General features: G+C 34.0%; 1 protein-coding gene across 2 annotated transcripts; it reads right to left on the reverse strand.

The window, feature by feature from the left end:
- Positions 1-6438: 6438 nt before the first annotated feature.
- On the reverse strand, positions 6439-13739 carry LOC131623223 (DNA ligase 1-like). 2 transcript variants are annotated; one of them, XR_009290170.1, is made up of 18 exons: positions 12839-13739; positions 12641-12757; positions 11381-11482; positions 11189-11305; positions 10772-11002; positions 10593-10687; positions 9556-9643; positions 9209-9340; positions 8813-8925; positions 8458-8559; positions 8014-8075; positions 7757-7828; positions 7606-7679; positions 7463-7519; positions 7126-7203; positions 6906-6983; positions 6640-6788; positions 6439-6555 (listed from the first exon to the last, which is right to left on the reverse strand). XR_009290170.1 is itself a non-coding variant. In XM_058894220.1 (17 exons), exons 1-17 carry the CDS (start codon positions 13619-13621, stop codon positions 6708-6710), a joined length of 2382 nt encoding a protein of 793 aa, XP_058750203.1. In that variant the 5' UTR covers positions 13622-13739; the 3' UTR covers positions 6439-6707. The 2 variants fall into 2 exon arrangements, 1 of the variants encoding a protein (XP_058750203.1); XM_058894220.1 differs by having other exon boundaries at positions 6439-6788.
- Between the last annotated feature and the right edge of the window lie 8228 nt (positions 13740-21967).

A 21967-nucleotide genomic window follows, 5' to 3' on the forward strand; every position in this document is an offset into this window, starting at 1 on the left:
AAAGATAATGACTACATGTTGTGTATGACTTAGGAAATTTTTTATTCTATAGATAACTTTGTTAATACAGCCGACTAAGCCATACATATATTTTTTTTTTTTTACCAAAGCCATACATATTTTAAATAGTGAAAGTTGGAAATCAAAGAGCATAAAATTAAAATAGTTAGAGATACAAAAAGGGGGAAAAGAAAACTATAAACTTATACCATTAGAAATTGTAAAGAGAAAAAATAGTCATGTAATAGACAAAAGAAAGTGTTAGCAAGATCCTAAAGTTTCGTATTGGTTGAAGAAAGAATATTAAAAAAAATTATATAACGTGACATTCATCATCTTATAAATCGGTTTTGTAAGGATTAATTAGATCAAACTCTAATAAAAAAATGTAATTATGACAGCTAACTTCAAAGAGCATGAACATGACTCTATTGTTTGTATTTTTGGATTGATTAAAGAAGGCTTTCCAAGTTGTCATGGTCTCTTTTTGAAAGTAATTTTTTGGATGCGTTTCTTTTAGAAGTAATCTTTTAGAGTATGTTTAAATAACAGATCAGAGTGTGTTTAAATCACACTGATTCCCGACTTTACCTTTCACATTTTCATTGTCTATTAGCAAAAAAAACTAAAATGCCCAAATTCCAAAAATCACATAATTTGTTTTTCTTTTTCAAATCAAGTGTTACGACATACAATGTTTTACAAATTATTAAAGTATAGGTATGTTAAGTTTTACAATATATTTGATATTTGAGTGGTTTCGTAGGAGATTGACCATGTTAGATCGTTGAATTGTGTTGATTGTTAACATTCGAAAGATAACTTATGGAAACACTTTTAAGATAATTACTTGTGGAACCATGACATAATTTTTTTTTATTCTAGTTTTGCATATATGTTTGGAACTTAATCAAGTGTATAGTTATGAGAAATATATGAACTCCCATGTTTCATTATCAATGTCAAGTGTTTAATTTCAATAAGGAATTTTCTTCACCCACCTCCTAACCTTCTTGCCAACCCCTGGTGAATTTACCACAATACCCCTTGTTTCGGAAGTTCATTTCCGAAACTGTACTTTTTTTCTTAAAAAAGGTGTTTTCGGAAATGAACTTCCGAATACGTGGTTTTTTTAATATAAAATATTGGTTTCGGAGATGCATCTCCGAAATAAAGTCACTTTTCAGAAAATGTGGTGTTTCGGAAGTTCATCTCCGAGCGCACCCCCCATGGAGGAATTCGGAAATGCACTTCCGAAAAAAGGTCTGGACAGAAGAAAATGAACAACAACAACAATTCGCTTTATTTAATCGGGTGAAGTTTACAACGACAATATTACATAAAATTAAAGAGTGGTGGGGAGAAAAAAAGGCTTCCAAATTTCAAAAGGTGTACTACTGTGAGTAACAAATGACGGATGAGGTGTAACCGGGGCCGGAACATATGACGGAGGAGGTGGATGTCCGGAGGAAGAAGAACCGGAGGTACGTCCACCGCGAGACAAAAGAGCCAATCAATGTAAGCTATAATTTATCATTATCATCAGGGGACGTCATTACAAAAAATCAAGAAAAAAATCTTATTATTTTTAATCTTGATCTTTAAGAAATGACGTCCCCAGATGATAATGATAAACTATAGCTTACAATGATTGGCTCCTTTGTCTCGCGGTGGACGTACCTCCGGTTCTTCTTCCTCCGAACATCCACCTCCTCCGTCATATGTTCCGGCTCCGGTTACACCTCCTCCGTCATTTGTTACTTACAGTAGTACGTATTTTTATTAACATGATAAATCCAATACAAAAACAGTGTGCGATACAATCCGAAATCCGAACAAAACAAAACAAAACACGTCAAACAAAACAAAAACATGTTATTCCGTCCAACGAGCGTTACAAAATACACATCAAACAAAATAAAAACACGTTATTCTTCTCGACGAGCGAACTCCTCCGAATGAAGATAATTATACCAATCTTCATCCCACTCAGTATCAGAACCATCAGCGTTGATCACGCCTGAAGGCTGAGCCTGCGCGTCTGAGCCATGGACTCCCAGGGGACAAGAAGCAGAACCAGTCAAAAGCTTCTTCTTCTCCTTCACCTCCTTCACCTCTTTCACCTCCTTCTTTGAAGAACCTTTTCTTCCCTTAGCGCCCTCTTTAGAAGACGCAGTCCTGCGTGCTTGTTGGTTGTCTGACATGTTCCTGTAAACAGTTGAAATCGATTAATATGCGAGACAAAATAAAAAATAAAAAAAATTGAACTTCTGATACAATTCGGAAGTTCATTTCCGAAAACTGGGAGGGAGGTGTTTTCGGAAATGAACTTCCGAAACACCCCTGCGATGGACTTTTCTGCAACTTCCATGGCAGACCCCTAAACCAAACTTCAAACCAAATCAAAATGCTTCTAAACAACCTAAATACTACTAACAACCTAACCATATATCATTTATGCAATTAAAACCCTAAATAACATGCATTTGAATAATAGATCTAAAAATTTCAAAACTTACAAAGTGTTAGGATTGAGGGCTTTTGAATGTTGTTTAGCAGTGTGATTGGAGCCTTGATGCAGCTTTGGAATTCTGTTTGCACAAATTTTCGCCTCTGCCACTTTTTGTTTTGATTTAGGGTAAATGATTGGGGGAGGGGGAGTGTTTTGATAAATCTGCAGAAATCGCAGTGTTTCGGAAGTTCACTTCCGAAATACTTGTTTCAGAAATGAACTTCCGAAGTAAGTCAATTTTTTTAAAAAAACACGCGTTCGAAAATGAACTTCCGAAGCAGGGGTAGTTTTGGTTTTTCGCAGGAGGTGACCACCCATAGGGAGGTGGGTAAAGAAATTTTCTTTCAATAATTATCTAACTAGTTGTTTATGAACCCATCGATTTTAACTTCAATTTAAGTTAGGCTAAGGTCACATAGTAATAAAATGTTGGCAAAATTACACCATAGGTAGGGGTGTGCAAAATAACCGGTACCCAAAAACCAAATTAGTATCCAAAATAAACCATATTTAAAAGTCCAATCCAAATTTATGTATACAAACCGGTGGCCCGTTAAGAAAAAACCGGTACCCATTAAAAAAAACCGGTAACCATTATTATAAACCGGTTCAAGTATGGTATACTCCAAAATAAACTCCAATTAATTATTACTAATTATTCCAGATTTTCAATTAATTCCTCATTAATCACAATTACTCAAATTAAAGCTCAAAATTAGGAGAAAAAGGGATTAAGTTTAGAAAATGTGACCATTGGATTTGAAAGTTCTTCTTCCTCTCCTTCACGATGGCGCCGCTCACCTTCCATCAACCAATCAACACCGCCGTACGCGGCCTCACCTTCCGCCTCACCTCTCTATCAATCCTCCCTTCATCTCTCTCATCCCTCCGATCTCTCTAATCTCTCCATTCGTTTCGTTTATGAATCGTTGTTGCATCGTGAAATAGACCGGCTTTCTGAGAGTTGCAGAATGTTGCGAGTTCGTCGCGAGGCATTGATGATGAAGGAGGAAACCATGTGATTGTTGAAGTACTGAAACCGTAACACAATATTCCATGGTTTTAAACTGGTTTAAAACTGGTTTTTTAGAAAACTGGTTTTTATAAAACTATTTTTTAAAAGAAAGTAAAAACTGGTTTTGAGAGAACCGGTTTAAAACCGGTTTTTTGTTAAAATTGGTTTTTGTGAAAAACCGGTTTAGAACCGAACCAAACCATATATTAACCGGTTTTAAAAAAATAAACCGGTTTTGACAAAATAGTTTTAAGAACCAAACCAAACCATATATATGGTTCAATTTGGTTTGGTTATTGATCCATGCACACCCCTAACTATAGGTCACTTAAGTTTTTTTTTTTTAACATGTAAGTCCTTTAAGTTTTTTTTTTAACAATTTGGTCCATTAGGGTGATTTCTACATTATTTTTCTCATATTTTGAATATTTAAAAATATTTGTCTGTTGTATTTTTGGTTGTACTTCATCATTTTTATATATTCAAAATAATTACACCATAATTAACACTTTCACTCTATTAACTACACCACAATTAACACTTTCACTCTATTTCGAAAGAAGCATGTGCGGCACCTACACAATGATTTAAAGTTATATTATTTGTTTCCGTTATTTTCTAAGTATTTTTTGCTGTCAATCGGATTTAATGGGCTTATTATAATAACTATTGTATTGACTTAATTATTACTACTACTTGCTAAAATGACTATTTTAAAAACAAAATCTACATTTATCATCTATTTTATTATTTCTATTGAAGCAAAATATTATATTTGTATAATTAACTATTTATTTATTAATATTTTGGTTCACCGCAGTTCAACTGATTAAATCGGTTAAACCTTGACTTCAAGTGATTTTTCCATTGATTACCGATTTAATTTGTAAAAATTTGCTTTGAAGATATGGCTACTTCCTATCAAAATTATAAACTTGCTATGGTAGAAAGAAAAGGCCAATAGAAGGCCACACAAAGGATTTTAAATATGCATGGTGATAACACGCATTTTTACCGTTTTATTTAACTCGATTTGTATTTGTTTTGATGTTTCCTAGTTATTTTTGCTTCGATAAGTTGGCTTTTTACTCTACAATACAAGCACAAAATGATCAACACCAAATACAAAAAAGAACAGAGAAAAAACAAGAAAAATGCAAAAAAAGATGTTGTGACGGGGACCATGAGGACCGTCATGCTCCAGGAGGGGCTGGTCGTCATTGTGCTTAATGGAAAGGAAGGAAAAAGCAAGTAAAGTCCATAATAGACACACTATTAGCCACGATGACGCACATCAAAGAACTAGGACACACTATTAGCCACGATGACGCACATCAAAGAACTAGGTCTCAGAGTCCCACCTTCAGAACGTCATGACGGGCAGGCCGTCATGCACCATAACCCTTGTCATAACACTCAGACCAAAAATTTCTACGTTTCAGTTCCATTTTCTCCATGTTCTGCCCACAATTTCTCATACTTTCTGAGTGTGAATTTGCATATAAATAGCCTTGTAATGATTGTAAAAGGGGGCAAGCTTACTAGCACTAGAATTACTCATTTTAAAGCATAAAAGTTCTGCATTGGAATTTTGTGCAAGTTTTATTTTCTGCATTCTTGGTGTTATTTTTCTGCATTGTTAGTTATTTTGATACTGCTTTTACAACCCGCTTTTCTGTACTTGGAATAAAGTATCCCTTCGGAGCAATTTATTACCAGATTCAGCTTTCATTTTATTTCTATGTTCTTTTTCTATACTGCTTTAATTTTGTATTAATTTTGTATTCACCAAATTTATGCCCTGTATGCTTAGTTATTATGTCAAAATAGCCCAAAATATGATCAGTATTTTACAGATTTATTTTATACAAGTTGTTTTGAAAGAAAAAAGATTTATTAAGAAAGTAGGGGTATAAGATACCATTTACATGCTGAAATGGCAAAAACAGTATCCAACCTCATTATTCAAACTTTTAATCTAAAGATAACAAGCATTTTAAACTATTTTAAACTTGTAAAAGAACTTTTAAACTTAATAAACTAGAGAAGCCACTATTTTGTAGGTTCAAAATCCAGTAACACGAAAACAGACATGACCACTAGTTAGTATTCTCTGGTGAATAACAAAAATTTCGTTATAATTAAATGCTACATTTTATATGAATAAAATTAATAAATACGAGTCTCGTTTCAGTCTCTTCTTTTATTATTGAAGTAAATAGTATTTCTATTTTTTTCGCACAAACAAGTTTCTCAAGTGGCCTTAGATAAACATAACAGTAGATAACGATACTTGATAATTGGTCTATGTAAACACGATATCTTTTATACTACATTGATACGGCCATTTACTTGCTGCCTATCACATGGTTAAGTTTTTCATTATATTTTTTCCTTCCTCAAGTTTTATGTTTATTTGACAAAATCCTTCAACATAGATAGAACCCAAATTTAGTACCAATACTAGCATTCTATTCACTTTTTAATAAACTGTAATCCGAAAATCCAGAATTTTGATATGGCAAGGAAATGGATGACATGATTAAGATTTTTGACCTGACTGAGACCAAATTTTACTCTGAAAAATACAAAGAAACAACTGCTAAATATTGTTAGAGTGCCGATAAGAGTATTAATTGTTTTTTTCTGGCCACGGTAAATCATTTTAAAAAATGAACTACAATATTGAGAAGCCATGAGCATGCGCTAAATGCAAGCTGTTTTCATGTCTAGCAGCTTTCGTGTAGTATATCATGAGAAAGGAACGAAACTCAGTTTGTTTAGAAAAGTGAGGAAACGTGGGACACTAACTCCAGGATTTGTAGCTTCAGTAACTCTTCGTTGAAACACTATTGGGATGCAAGAAAATAAAATGTGCATCCAAACACTATAATACCTACAGAAGCAGTAGTGCGCAAATTGGGTCCCTTCTGAAAAAATATCCTAATTCCAGTTATCATGCTTTGCATTGCAAATACCTACTGTTTGGACCTTCCATGAGCTTGCACCATACGGTTATGCCAAATTCCTAATCATGCGGAATAAGCAGTAATGTTCTCTGACCTATATATACGCTTGAAGGTAAAGAAATTGCATCTAAACATTTACTCACATGTGATTACCACAATAACGACGAGATTTCAAAGTTTAACAGCATGAGAAGCAAAGAAACTTTCTCTCTTAAACATCTTCATCATCATTCTGTCTGGCATCCTGAATATCGTTGTGATTGTGCTTCTGAGCTTTATACATTTCAGCAATCTGAAAGAAAGTGGTTAAAGAATGAAAAAGTAAATCAAATTCATTTCCCCATTACTCTTTCTCGATCTTCTATCATATACTGTTTAGTTGGATGATGAAAGATCGTATGTACTTTACCTGCTCAGAAGAGGAGGCCTGTTCCGGAGCTTTGTCAGGCCGAACTCGAAGTAGACGCGGAAATCGCAGAGACATTCCCTTTATTTAGAAGGAAAAAAAATGTAAAAGTACCACAAATAGAAGTTAAAAGCTATCATTACCATCTACACAACATTAACAGGTAAAACTCCAAAATTAATTGTGACACTTGAATCAATAATTCAATGTTTTCTTCAAATACCTTATTGGGATCTACTGTGCCCGCTGCAGCTCGGTAAATAGGGCTAATGGTCAGGTCTGCGGCTTTTACCTCCCACACCTAAATGAAATACGATAATATATAACTAATGCAGAAAAGTTTGCCTGTGAGCACAATACAATTTTATTGGATAAAAAATAAACTAAAGATAACAAGGCATTCGAAAAACTTCATGCAAACCCCAAATCTTGCACTTGTTTATAAATCACATTGCCGCAATTACTCAGTAGGGGGAAAATCACGTTGCAACAATAAGTTAGTAGGAGGAAAATCACATTGCCACAACATGATGAAACTGTTCAATCAAGAATGTTGTTACCTCACTAGCTTCAAACCAGACATCAGGTTTGACTGATTCTCCATATTGATAATATGCCTGAAATGAAAGGATTATGTATGAATTAGCTCATAAAATACTAAGCTCACTTAGAGAAGATTCAGAGAGAAACAGGAGCCAAGGACCTTTGGTTTGGGAATCACTTTAGAGCGAAGGCTAGTAGAACGTTCTTCAAGCACGTTTTCTGTGAATCCAGTTCCTGCCCACCATAACATGAATAAGTGAGAAAATTAAGTTTAATAAATAAAAGAACTCTATACATCATAAAGTGCTCACCTATCTTACAAAGACTTTGAAATTCTTCCCTATCAGGGTCATAGCATGCAAGGAGAAAAGCACCATACACTCCTACAAAACATCATGTAACTAATTCATTACAGACCACTTTGAGCTAAAGGTAGACGTTAAAAGCACATAAAATCTCCCAAGGCCTAGCTTTACTCAGATATAAGAGGTGAAATATCAGCTAAAATGATTAAAAAAAGTAACTAAAATAGGCGTCAGCATATTAAAGAGTTGTGTTTCATAATCACCTGTGCGTTTCCCTCGACCAGCAAAAGCACCAATAGGTACCAAATCTAATGAGTCCCCAATACTGCAAAGTTGAGTCAATATATAGTTGGAGCCACAATCCACATTGATACAAAAGTGAAATATGAACAAAAATGAGCAAATCGGCGTTCTAGTATGTAATTTTAAGGATCAGTCGAGTTAGCTCCTCAAATTTACGGGTAGCAATTTAGTCCCTTATAATGAACAACATCAATTAATTAAGTCCTGTTTCCAAATTTAGTACCATAATTTTAAAGGTTTTAAGTTTGTCTTGATGCACCAAGAAATATTTTGATACAAGGACTAAATTGATTGAGGTTCTTTAATTTAAAGGACCAGCCATCTCATAAAATTGAAGGACCAAATTGATTGACCCTTACAATTTTGATGATTTAATCTGAGAAAAATTGATATCATGCCCTTACTTATCCATATAATCTTTCTTCAGTTTCAGCCAGTTGAGTGACCGCTTGGAGGGCTCATATGTGGCGTCTTCATGTAATGTTTTAATAATTAATCCCTCACAACTAAAATCAAGAGATAAAGTAAATGATAAATGATCAAAATTCTAGCTGAATTATTTGCAATAGAAACCAAATTCGGAAGAACTGGAGTAAGATATACAATGCCAATGAAATGTTTCTGATAATAGTGCAATCACATGAAGAATACTGGGGTGTAAAAAATTAGGGAGAAATATTGCCATATAATTTCAACTGAAATCGTGAAATTTCTATCCATTCCACGTGAATTTAAATTAACTAGAAGAATTTTAAAAACCTTGCATCAATAGCTTCGTCAAGAAATTTTTGTATCTCCTCGACATCATTTGATGTAGTTGATGTCGCAAACTGAAAGAATCCAGTCTCTTCCTCAAAAGAGCCGTAGAGATGCTGAAGAGAGAGAAATTTAGGCCCTCATCAACATATAGTTCTTATATTAAAATATGAGAATCAACTCATTTCAGACACATGATATACAATCAAGAATTATTTTGTAACACTATTCAATCATGATATAGTTCTTATATTAAATCTGTATGGTCCCAATCTCATGTTTCCCAACTAGAAATTATTGCATTTCCACTTTTCAGCCAACTCTACCATAAATTCAACTGCTTAATAAAGAAAAATAGTATAATAAAACTATTGGCAATGTAAAAATAAAAGATGTTACCTCTCTACGGATTTTCAAGTTTTCTTGAAGAAGTGCTTGGCCATTGAGGTACAACAAATCAAAAGCAAATATGCAAACTTCAACCTTTATGTCACTCACGCTGACATTTTTGCGGGCCCGAGTACTAAGCACCTGGCAAAATATAAAAGGTTAATATAACATTATCTATTCACAACTCGCACAATATCATAAAATGGAAAGCTGTATCTCCAATATAGGTAAAAGTTAAACAACCCATACATCAATTATAAAAGGATTTTATTTTGATCACATGACAATATAGAAGTTTTCAGGCTAATTAAATGATGCATTACACCCATAAAAAAAAGGATTGGCAATGAGATTACCTGGAAAGGAAGGATTCTCTGTTTTGCACGATCATATGCAACAAGTTCACAATCAAGGATAAAGGACGACACTGTTGTTTTCTTTAACCTGTTTGCAGACAGCAAATATCAGAAACCATGATGTTGAAAAAATTGCATTGGAAAGCAACTGGTACATTTGTTTCAATATAATCAACAGTTACTAAGTTTGCTTCTGTAAGAATATTTTAAAAATACCTCAACATATCCTAATTTGTTCTTGAACTTCCTTATATATCATGGTCTGTTACCTTATTATTAGGATTCAAAGTCAAATATGTCAACATGACAGCTAACATAAAATTCACATCATATCAATTTTAACTTTATTGTCCCGAGTGTTTATTTCCTCCCTTTAAATCTAAATGATTAAACCCTATCGTATCATTATTGTACCATTCTATATCATCTGCCCTTGCAACAACACCACTGTTTAGTTTCTCCAAACTCTGAAAATCTAATAACACAATGACTTTATCTATATGTTTATTTTCTTTTACCAGATTGTCCAGACAGGCATGAATTCCAGTCACCCTTAATATAAATTTATACCAAATACAATTTTGTGGAGTCCAAATACATTTTTCTTTAGCCCGAATTGACTTTCAATCATGTATTGTGGAGTCCAATACATTTTTTTATAGCTTAGTGAGCTGCTTTACTTTAAGGAGGACTCTGAGAACTAATTTAAAAATATCTCAGCGCGACAATATTCTATCATAGTAAAATTAAAACATGTTAGAGTATCTTAAATTACATCTTACGATGGGTTTCTATATTTCCTTATATATCATAATTTGTCAAAACATCCGATGTATCATACTATCATTCACACACCATATTAATATACTTTTATTAGTACTCTGAATATCATTTTATCTCCTTTTATGATTAAACCCTAAAACTTCAACATTTTAATTAAATGCAGCTTCAACCTGTTCGGAAAATGCTCATAATTAACACAAAGATGCTACCAGAACTTGAACATAATATTCACAACTCAGTTTGATAACTTTTACCTTGAAACTGCTGCAACAACATCAGGAAACTTCCCAGTGTTCCGTTCAGCATTTCTACTGTAAATCTCTACTGAGCCATTCTCCAAGTAATGTATCTGTCTTAATACAACTAATGTTATTGCATATAATAAGCATCATAAGCAGTGTATCTGATGGAATATTTGACCACGAAGCATCACCTGAGCACGCTCTCCATCGTATTTGTATTCACATGTAAACTCTACATCCTGAAACTTATTTAGAATTTCAGCTACACCTTTGGTTGCTTTTGACAGCATAGGCCCAACAGGAACACCAGGAGTAAAATCACATTTCGTTGGAAGCTCCCATACACCATGCGAAAGCAGTGCAGACACAATTTTGTCATAGTCGGGAAGAACGGAATAGACTTTTTTAACAATTTTAGCAGCCTGATGAAAGAGTAAATCAGAAGTCAAAAACATATAGGTAAAAGGAAAGTTGATATCATCATCATAATGCATTGACACCTCTTAGCAGCAGCTACTAATCTCAAACTTTTTGCGTTGATGCACCCGTCAAGGTTTTAAACCAAAGCACATATCGCCATTCACACTACTTCATTAAAATGAACTCACCTCTTCAAAAGGAGACTGAACTTCAGAAGGCGGTTTAGAATGTTCTTCAGAGTACACTGCAGCATGGCCTAATGCAGCTAAGAGAGTTTGCTCGGCATATCCAATTCGCAATTTTGACTGGAAAACAAACCCAAGTAATTGACATAGTGAAGTAAACCCACCAGATTATTTGAATAACAAAAGAATAGCAACCTGTAGCAAACGGATAATATATAGAGGTTCACAGTCAATTGCAGCAACAAGAAGTGACTTTATGTGATTCTTTTTCTTCTCTTGACTGTCTTTTCCAGATTCCTGTAAACATTTATAACTAAGAAAATCAGCAGCAAAACCTAAGTTTCAACTTAAAATGGTTCCAAATTCCAATAAACTCACCTTTCTTTATCGTATAGGATACAGACCATGCATTTAAACTTTAACATAAACACAAACAGAGAACAATTTAAACAACAAAAAACTAACAAGCAGTGAAAAAATTGTTTAGCCTTAGCCTTTAGCAAAAGACACATGTCAGCAAGACAGAAAAACTATAACAAATAAAACTCTCTCAAACACACTATTTTGGTGCATGCAATATAAAAACCAAATAAACTTCTAATTATGATTGATTATCAACGAAGCGAGCTGAAAATGGTTGTTGTGTTTTAATGACAAATATCAAAAGCAGAACAGACAAACAGTTTGAGTCTTCCATGTCAGACTATCTGAAATTCATATTTGTGAATTGTGTTTTGACCATATTAGAGAGTACAACTAAGTACCAAAAAATGGTCCATTCTCCAATTGGTTTCTTCCAATAATTGTCAAAATTGCAGTGTCACCCAGTGATTAAAATATATCCTACACAATGAAACACCAACTTCCATTGCTTACTGTACAATACTAAAACGAATTATATATAACAAACCCAAACATTTTATGAAGATTAAACTCTAATAGAACCAGAATACAAGAATTAGGAAGAAATAGCTAATATGAATGATGTAAACCACAGAAGAGAAACCTTCTGGAACTATATTAATTGATGCAGTACAACGGATGGAGAAGACTCTCCTTGCAATTGTGGAAAAGTAGATGCTAACTGAATGATACTTTCACTGAGAATATCCCCTACTGAGTTGAGAATGGCTCTCACTCCTCAGTCCCTATTTCCACTTCAAAACCAACCCCCCTTCCCTTATGACTAAATTCTGTTCTCCCCAACTCTTTCAATCCCAACCACTCCTAGGCTTCCACCTTTCAAGTTGGTTGCATTCCCTCTTAAAACATCATTCTTTTCTTCATTTCCTGCCACATGATCCCCTTGCACGTCTACACCTTTCTTACTTTTCCTTTTTTACCCTTCTTTCTATAAACATATTTTGGAGGCCTATCAAACTCCTATCAGCACTAAACATTGATATCTCAAACAACAAACTCATAACTTACACTCAAAAACTAGCAGTAAAATACCTTTGCAATAAGATGAAATGTGTTGAACACCTTTGTAATAGTCAAAGGTTCGGGCTTCCGCATCATAGACTGAGACGATCGGCTAGCTTTCGCAACTAAGCCCAAGTCACCTTTTTCCTGTCAATAACCAAAATAAACAATTAACATCTTAAATAACATAGCAAACACACTAATCTAAAAACTATAACAACAAAAGACCTTATACTGATTCTTGATCTGCTTCTCCGTCCTTCCATACGCCTCAGCAAGCGCCTTAATAATAGAGGCATCACCAATTCCCAATTCCAACCCTACATGAGCCGGCGCGATTCTGTTTGCAGATAAATAAACAACCGAAACAAGATCATCGGGAGAAGCATGTATAACAGTCCTCAACAGATTACACACAATGTCAGTCATCACAATCCTCCCACTCTCAGCGGCAATCATGTCAAACGCCAAACAGAGTAACAAAAACGGCACAGGCTTATCTTTCTCCCAGCAAGCAACCTCACTCGGATCGAAACTCGACGGCTTCTTCTTCAGCTGCGGAACTCGTTCCTTCAATTCAGCGATTACGTCTTTATGAGAAGGTAAAGTGTTACGGATCTTGTTCGGTGGTTCTTCGGGAACTGTTTCATTAGGTTGTTGAACAGTTTCTTGAGGTTGTTGAACTGATTCAACTGTTTCTAGGGTTTTGACGTTGGTATTAGGGTTTTGAGCGGAGAGTGTGGATTGAGGAGGCTTAGGGGAAGGCGGAGGAGATTTTCGTTTCTTGGGAGACGAGGATGAGGAAGGGGGAGGGGGTTTCTTCTTGGCGGCGGCGGCGCGTGCGCCGGACATGAGGGCGTCGAAGGCGGAGGGTCGGGGTTTTGACATGGCGCGGCGAGGGGTTGAAGAGAGAGGGAATGGGAAATTGAAAGGGATTATAGAAGAAGAGTTAACGGAAATGCGGGTAGAAAACGGAAGAGAGAAACACGGTTTGAAAAGCGATGATAGCATGAAATGAAAAAGAGGGAATGGTGTTGACGGAAAAGGTTAGATAAATGGCGGGAAAATAGATTTGGGATTCTGAACTCTGAAGAACCAGACCTCTGTGTGTGCGCTACTCCATTTTATTTTATTTTATGGATTTTATGGATAATTTTATTTTATTTTATGGATAAAGCTAACCTATGTCATCTTTTTAATATATTAAAACTGGATACATGTTTAGGCGCCAATTTTAGACCAAAATCCCGCCTAAACACGTGCATCGCACGGGGGTAACGTACTAGTTGTCCAACGGTACATGTTAAGAAACCTAAATATAGTAAATTTGTATTGGAAAACGTAATAAACACATTAATTATAAACTTTTTACGAAAACAATGTACTATTTATAAATAAAAATTTCTACATTTAGCTCTTAACATGTGCCCTTAGGGCACATGTTAGCATGACTCTTATTTTATTTAGGAAAGAAATTAGTAGAAAGACCCGTGCGCAAACGCGCAAATAATTTCATTCATATCTTAAATCATTTGATATGTTTTATTTGTTGTTGATATATAATTGTTATTATAAAATCACTGATATTAATAAGTGTGAATATTAAAAAACAAATATGTAGCAAATTATCAAGATGATAAATCTAATATGACTAATAATTATAAATATTTATAAATATCACTAATAACTATGAATATTTACAAAAAAAAATTGTTGATTAAATACAAAAAAAAAAAATATATTACGGTGATAGTGACTTGTTAGTAGTAAACTTTATAAATATCACTCTAGTTGTTTTCTTAGAATACAATAATAAGTTGATAGTTTTAGTTCACATGAGTTGTATTACAAATTACAAAATAAAAACTATAAATTGTTATTTGAAAAAAAAATGCATCAGTCTATTAACTCATAGGATTTTGAAACACCACTCTCTTCCTCTCGCTTCATATTTTCATCACTTTAAGAATAAAGACACAGTATCAACAATATATGACAAATTAAGTTTACTTTTAGTTTTCACTAAAATATTTGCAACAAAATCTACAAACACTGTCATATACATCAACTCTAATATCTAAGAATTAGCTACAAAACTTAAAACTCTAACATCCTTTATTGAGTTAAAAGATAAAAAATGTATTGTGGTAATGTGACCCATTAAAAATAGTGAATTTTAGTAATAATATTTATAGGAGTTGATAAACAAATTGAGTCAAAAAAAATCAAATATTTATTCAAAAATTTAAGAGATTAAATATATAAATAATTTTATTTATAAATTTTTTTCACTCTTATAAAAAATATATTTGATCTGTCACGGGCTATAAATAGGAAGTAAAGAACTTTGAAACATCATCTCATAAATCAATACAAGCATAAAAAAAGAGAAACGAGATATATTTTACTTTAAAAATTAGACCTGCTCTTTCTTTTTTTTGTTTCCCCGTTAGTTTTTACTACTATTAATACTTTCTTAAGTAGCCCCTCTTTGTAGACTTAAAAAAAAAAGTGTATGAGATATAATCTTATTTAGTTACTTAAATATAAAGTATATTTGAAAGCCCAGATCTAATCAATTAAAAATAGAAATTTTGGTTTGATTTGACGTGTATAAGTGTAATTTCCTTGTTGGTATACCTATTATTAATGAATGATTATTTTATAAAATAATTCATATTTTTTATTTTTCATATAAAATTAATTTATAATTTTATAAACAAAATATAAACAATTAATTTATGAAATTTGAAGTGTCTAATAAAAATTATTATTTTGGTATCAACATATTTATCTATTTTATTTTAAAATTCATTACAATATATTTTTTTTACTTAAAGAAATTAATTAAGTTAGAAGAGCAAAAACCAATTGATGGAAAACATCATGTAGCGGTTGGGTGAGATGTATGTCCTACCATGACATCCCTTTACTTAAATTTCATGAATAATCGGATTGAACTATTGATCTATGGTCCCTATTATTAACAAATAAATACAATCACAATATTTGAGTAAGGATCCACTCCATTACTATAGTTTTTTTATATATTACACGTATTTCTAAAACATGTGATATATATTTATTATTTATTTAACTTTATGCACAAAAAACTATAGTAATGAAAAAGAAATGGAGGATAAGAAATGGAGTGGATCCTTACTCGGAATGTTTTATTTTCATTTGAAAATTACAGCAAATAAGCAATGGTGTGTATTCTACTTGACCCACCCTTTTTGTAATTGGTAACTATTTGAATAGTTTAAAGACCACGTATAAAAAAAGGAAGTAAAACTAATAAAATGACCATATCTATGAAGAACTAACTTAGGATAATGGAAAATAAATCATTCTATCAAGAACTTTGTATAATTATATTTATAAAACAATTTAATGCTAGACTATTCTTATACATGATATTATATAGAGCAGTGACAATCAGACAGTACTCTTCATCAGCATGCTTCTTATACAAGATATCATATAGAGCAGTGACAATCAGATAATACTCTCCATCAGCATGCAATTTTGTATTGTTTGGGACAAAATTACTTTGCAACGTGGTTTCCAAAACCTAGTAGGAAAGACTTATAATAATGAGCTTTTCAATGCCAAGTAGTGAGAAAATTGAATCGACTTAGTCAACGTAGTTTGAAAGGGTTATGCTAATATCATATTAACTTGTAAAAACCACTTCAAGTATTTCTCCAACCATTAAGCAGAATTGTTTTGTTTCTCAAGTCATTTCCCTTAGCCTTATGAGATTGTAAAGATATGACAACGCTCTGCAGTAATAAAAATGACATGCACTAAATACACAAATGATGATATGCATTTGCATTACGCGGCTCAAATACATTTAAGTAAACATCAATGTGAATTACACACAAAATTTCAAACCATGAAATTCATACCGGATGTTTACCATAACAAAATTGTATATGAAGAGGCTCATCATCATCTACAAAACCAGGGAGGAGGACATAACCCTGTCAGACTCAATAAAGAATTGTGTTACAAAATGCGACAAATGATAGTAGGCATTAAAAAAACCTTTAAGAACAACAAACCTTATTTCTTGAAAGAGTGGCGACTGGCGAGTGAATGCAGACAATCTAAAGCAGCTAGGGCTTGAACATAAGCTTGGAACTCAGCATAATGTTTACTGAAGTCCCTCAGAAAGTTGTTTCTACTCATGTGTATTTTGCGAGAAGACTGAAACAACAAAACAAAAATAAAGTTATACAGGTTTGTTGAGAAAATAATAACCAACAATTGTGAAGTAGAAAGAAAGCATTGTGAAGAAATCGACTTGCCAATGAAAACTAATATTTCCTTCACCTCTTAAATGTTCCCTTTGTAAACCACATCTCGAAATAGTCTGATTGACTGAAAAGAAAGTGCATCATGCTATACTACAACCTCATATATAATTTCTTGGAAATTACTTGGAAATGGATTTTTATACAATATTAAACTGAAAGCAACATGTGGATTTGATGAGAAAGATATGGATGAAGAAAGACTCGCCTAAAGTGTTCTTCTGACTAGCTTCTTATAGACTTTAAGGCACGTTGTACTGACCAAGTTTATAAATGGCAAAATACCCTTTTTGGTCCCTTAAGTATACCCCAAGGTACATTCTGGTCCCTTATCTTTAAAAAGATCCATGTTAGTCCTCTCCGTCCAATTTCTTATAACGGCTTCAACTTTTACTTGGGTGGCATCTGACGTGGTACTATTCGTCCAATTGGTCATACGCGTGGCATGCGAGGTCATTAATTGTTTCAACCAGGAGTTGAACTTTGGGCATCTTGTTTGCTAGACTAGATATTTAACCACTAGATCACTTTACTTTTTTGAATTTAATTTACAAATTATATATTTATATATATATATTGAAATCTTGATTATTAGTAAAAAGAAAATATTCAACCCAACTAATACTAAACCCATAAATGCTTCCATCTTCATGCTTCCATCTTCTTCCAAACCCCAACAAACAACAACAACAACAACTATCTCAACCTCATAAACCCTTATCCCCATTCAAATCCCCAAACCTCCAAGACACTAAAACCCTTTTCAATTTCATCATTAACAACACTTATGCCCATAACGATTTTTGCTTCCATCTCTGCGAATTGGGAATAGGGTTTATCTTAATGTCCCTACTGTTGTTGTGTTTTTCGAATTTGATTTCGCACAAAATCTAATGCTTCCAATTTTACTGGGAGTCAACCACCAAGGATACGTACTCCTCTAAATTGTAAAGTCCAATTCGTAGAGTTATCACAAACAGAGATCTTCAATTTGGGTGCCACGAAAAACAGAGTCAGTGTTAGCATCATTAGAGTTATCACAAATGGATTTTATATGATGCTTGCTTTCAATGAAAACAATGTCATGAATATAAAACATTCATTGTACGTTGCATTCAAATTGAAATATAGTTCCATTGTTATAAAATATCCATTATTGCATTCAAATTGAAATATAAAACATCCATTGTTCCATTGTTACCAAAATTAACGGTGAGTTTCTTTTTCAATTTCATACCTTAAATCCTCCCTTTTATTTCATTGATTTTAATTCCCATCATCCTTATGTTGTGTTCTTATGTTGGTTGTTTTTATGCTTGCGGTTTTCACTTCATTCAACAACTTCGTTCTGTTGTAGATGATGTTGAAAGATGGTTGCAGACCGGATGTTGTTCTAATGAAGATGAATGGTTTTTTTAATGTTTTTTCAGAAATAATAAACTTGATAATAAATGTGAATGAAAAATTTAACATCAGTTGTAAAGTGGTGTGGTGGTAAGTTGAGATACCTTGCAAATAAGGTGGCCCGAGTTTGATTCCATACTTAATCAAAAAATTTGGAATGTTTTTTCAGTCTTTTAATGACCTTGAAGATCAATATGTGCCAAGTCACCTGCCACACGTATGACCAAGTGTCATGTCAGATGCCACACAAGCAAAAGTTGACGCCGTTAGTAAAAATTGAACGGAAAGGACTAACATGTACCTTTCTGAATAATTAAGGGACCACTCTGACAATTTTTAAAGATAAGGGACCAGAATGTACCTTGGGGTATAGTTAAAGGACCAAAAAGAGTATTTTGCCTTTATAAATTGACCTGTTAAATTATATTGCAGGAGATGACATAATTAAACATATTTTATTGAATAACTTCATCAAACAACTTAATAACATTTTCCGATTCTACAATTCATATTACATATTGTATCAACATAAAATAAAAATATTCATGATTCTGCATAATCAAACAAAATCACTTACATGATTCTATAAAAAAAAAAACACCTTTAAAATTAGGGGTGGCAAAGCGGGTGGCCTGCCCCGCCATATGTCCGCCAAAAAAAGAGCGGGGCGAGCATGCCCGCCAAGTTAGAATGGGCATAAAAACCTAACCCGCTCCACCAAGGTGGCGGATTGGCGAACGGCGGACTTGCCCGCCAATTTATTTATTTATATTTTTTTCAATAGATTATTATACTTTTTTACATTTTAATTAGATTTTTCACATAGTTTTAGAACAATTTTTTATAAAGTATCTTTTAAACAAATTTTACTTACAAAATATTACATATATTCACAAATAAATGTATAAAATAAAATTATCAAGAATTAGAAATACTAGAGTTAACCAAAAAAATAGCGGATTTTGATGGAGCGGCGGGCTTTGGCTGGTGGCGGTCTTTGGCGGGGCGGGCGACGGGTTTTGGTGGGGCGGGCTTAGGCGGGCGAAGGGCCTAAAATCTCAACCCAACCCCGCTATTTTTTAGCGGGTGCGCGGGTCGGTCCGGCGGACCACGACCCATGTTGCCACCCCTATTCAAAATCACTTACTTCCAGGTGAAAAAAAACCTCCTTTGACATGTAAAACTAACTTTCAGATGGTCTAAACCTAAATTTAGAAATCATAAACAACTTCATACTTAGGTAAAAAAACGATAAATCAGGAAAAGGGGGTTAAATAAAAAAAGTTTGTAAATCAAAGAAGATACCTTCACTTTGTAATGGCCGGAGATGAAAGCAACTACTCAAATAGAAAATACAACCATGTAAAATAAGATAATGTAAGCAAACATGGAAAATAATCGTAACGTAATACATAACTTTATACAAACACTTGGTGTTCAAAATAAGGATTATATCAAACATAGAGTGCAAAAGCAAACATCATCTTATACTCTTGCAAAGTAGACAAGAAAGCAGCGTGAGGACCTCAGATGAATCCATTGCTAAAGTAGCTTTATGGACATTCTTCGGAAACCAGAATCAGAGAAGAAGGCAAATCATACATGAAAACAAAGAAGGCATGGGGGCTTGTTAGGATCCTTAGAAGCCTTTTTTTCAATTGTTTTATTCCTGCTCCAGCGCCTTAACGTTTCAATCTATAAAACAAAAGAATAATACAAAACAAAAAATCTAACAGGTTCATTAGAAAGCCTGTGAGATGTGGAACACGTATATGGAATTGGTTTTTTATTGGAGATGGTGGTGGCCATAGATATGATGGAGAAAGAGGGTGAAGAAGGTGTTAGGGTTTGAGGGTGGAAAGAGATGGAAGAAAGAGAACGGGAGAGAGAGTGAGAGAGAGAGAGAGAGAGAGAGAGAGAGAGTTGGGGAAAGTGTGGAGAGAGTGGGTAAATGAAATTTGAATAAAATGAATGAAAGAAATTGTTTATCTGGTTAAAAGACAAAATTGTAAAATCCAATGGATATTAAGAAGCACCCAATAGAAATATGAAAATGGAGTGCCACTTGGACGAATGGATAAATACGATTGGTTGGTCTAAAGCTTTGATTTAGCAAATTACAAAAAGGGCATTGTTAAGGGCAATTTTATTTTGCATTAAGGGTATTTTAGAGTGTTTAGTGACATGTCTTATTATTAGTTAGGTAGTTAATGTTCCATTAATTATTACATTACTAGAATTTTTTTTAAAATAATCAGGTATTAAAAAAAATTACGCAAATGACCACGTTTTGGAGAAAATTATGCAAATAATCATGTTTTAGAAATGGATAACACTAAGGTGTCATCGGAAATGGCTTCCTTTGTTTTATTTTGCTTAGGCGCTATCTGACATGGCTCCTGCTGTACAACTAAGTCATGTGGGATGGCGCCTCCACTATATTTTTAGACAAAGGAGGATCCATCTCATATGGCTCCTCCTTGCATATGTTTTAGATAAATATTACCCCATTTCTCCATCATTCTTCACACTTTCTCACTACACCTAGACATTTCCTCCCAATTTTTACCATAATGGGCTCTGAGATTTTCATAAGAGATGACTATGTATTTTTCTCGCCCCTGAAACCGGCGATAAAAATGAAATTTTGGCACATCCATTCCATGGAGCATCTTAAGAGAGAGTTGAAACGATGGTTAGACGGGACATCCCAAAGGGCGAAGAAATTAGAAGAATCCAGAGAAGAAGAACCGCCACCTCACTTGCAACTGGAATGTCTCGCACTTGGTTGGAGGAAGTTGAAAGAGACAGAGACATAATAATGATGACGATGATGCATGGTTCTGATGACATTTTTTCAGTGCTTGTAATTTCTTAGATATTTTGTCGTGTTGTTGACTTTTTTGTATTCGCTGTATGTGTTATTTTTTTAGTCGTTATGTCATTTTATTTTTAGCAAGCGTATGTGTTGTAACAAATGTTCTTAATGAAAAAAACCATGTTTAGATCTTAAAAGAAGTGTGCATACAAATTTTAATTGGTTGAGCCACTAGCACGAGTGGGCCAATTATTTTTACTGTGTCCGACTTGACGGCATAAACCACACTTTCTTTCCAGCTTGTCAAGCTCGTCCATTTCCGATGTGATACGCTTGCTTTTGGCATGACCCTTTTTACTTCCTCGCATTGGCCGTTGTGCCAAACAATTTCCCCCTCGTACGCAGGCTAATAATCCTCTTTTCCTACCACTACGAAGCCATTGTGGTATACGTGGAGCGAGGTCTTGGACTTGTAAATGGGATGTTAATGCATCTATGTGATAATGCGCACATGCTGCAATGACATGGGAACAAGGCATATGAAATGCTTGAAACTTTCTGCAATCGCACCAACATTCTTCTAGTAGAACCCTATACTTTTGTCATGGTAGCCCCTCGCTATGGTCGGTTGTCTCTCTGACCATGAAATTATGGTTATGTCAGTCAAACATTGTAACCATATGTGTGTTGGCCTTCGTACTTTCTGCCTTGATAAATCTTATGCAACATTCATTCCACAATTGTCCTGATCGTAACACCGCGTCCCACATTTCACCTCTTTGTGCAAACAACAAAGCCACCTTTCACCAAAGC

This window comes from Vicia villosa, unplaced genomic scaffold, assembly GCF_029867415.1.
Source record: "Vicia villosa cultivar HV-30 ecotype Madison, WI unplaced genomic scaffold, Vvil1.0 ctg.000058F_1_1, whole genome shotgun sequence".
In the NCBI taxonomy this organism is placed as follows: domain Eukaryota; kingdom Viridiplantae; phylum Streptophyta; class Magnoliopsida; order Fabales; family Fabaceae; genus Vicia; species Vicia villosa.

Coding starts and splice junctions, on each gene's coding strand:
- LOC131623223 (XM_058894220.1), bottom strand. CDS start 13,621: ATGCTATCATCGCTTTTCAAACCGTGTTTCTCTCTTCCGTTTTCTACC. Junction 11,306..11,380: donor ATATTATCCGTTTGCTACAG/GTTGCTATTCTT, acceptor TTTGTTTTCCAG/TCAAAATTGCGAATTGGATA. Junction 6,984..7,125: donor GCACAGTAGATCCCAATAAG/GTATTTGAAGAA, acceptor TTCTAAATAAAG/GGAATGTCTCTGCGATTTCC.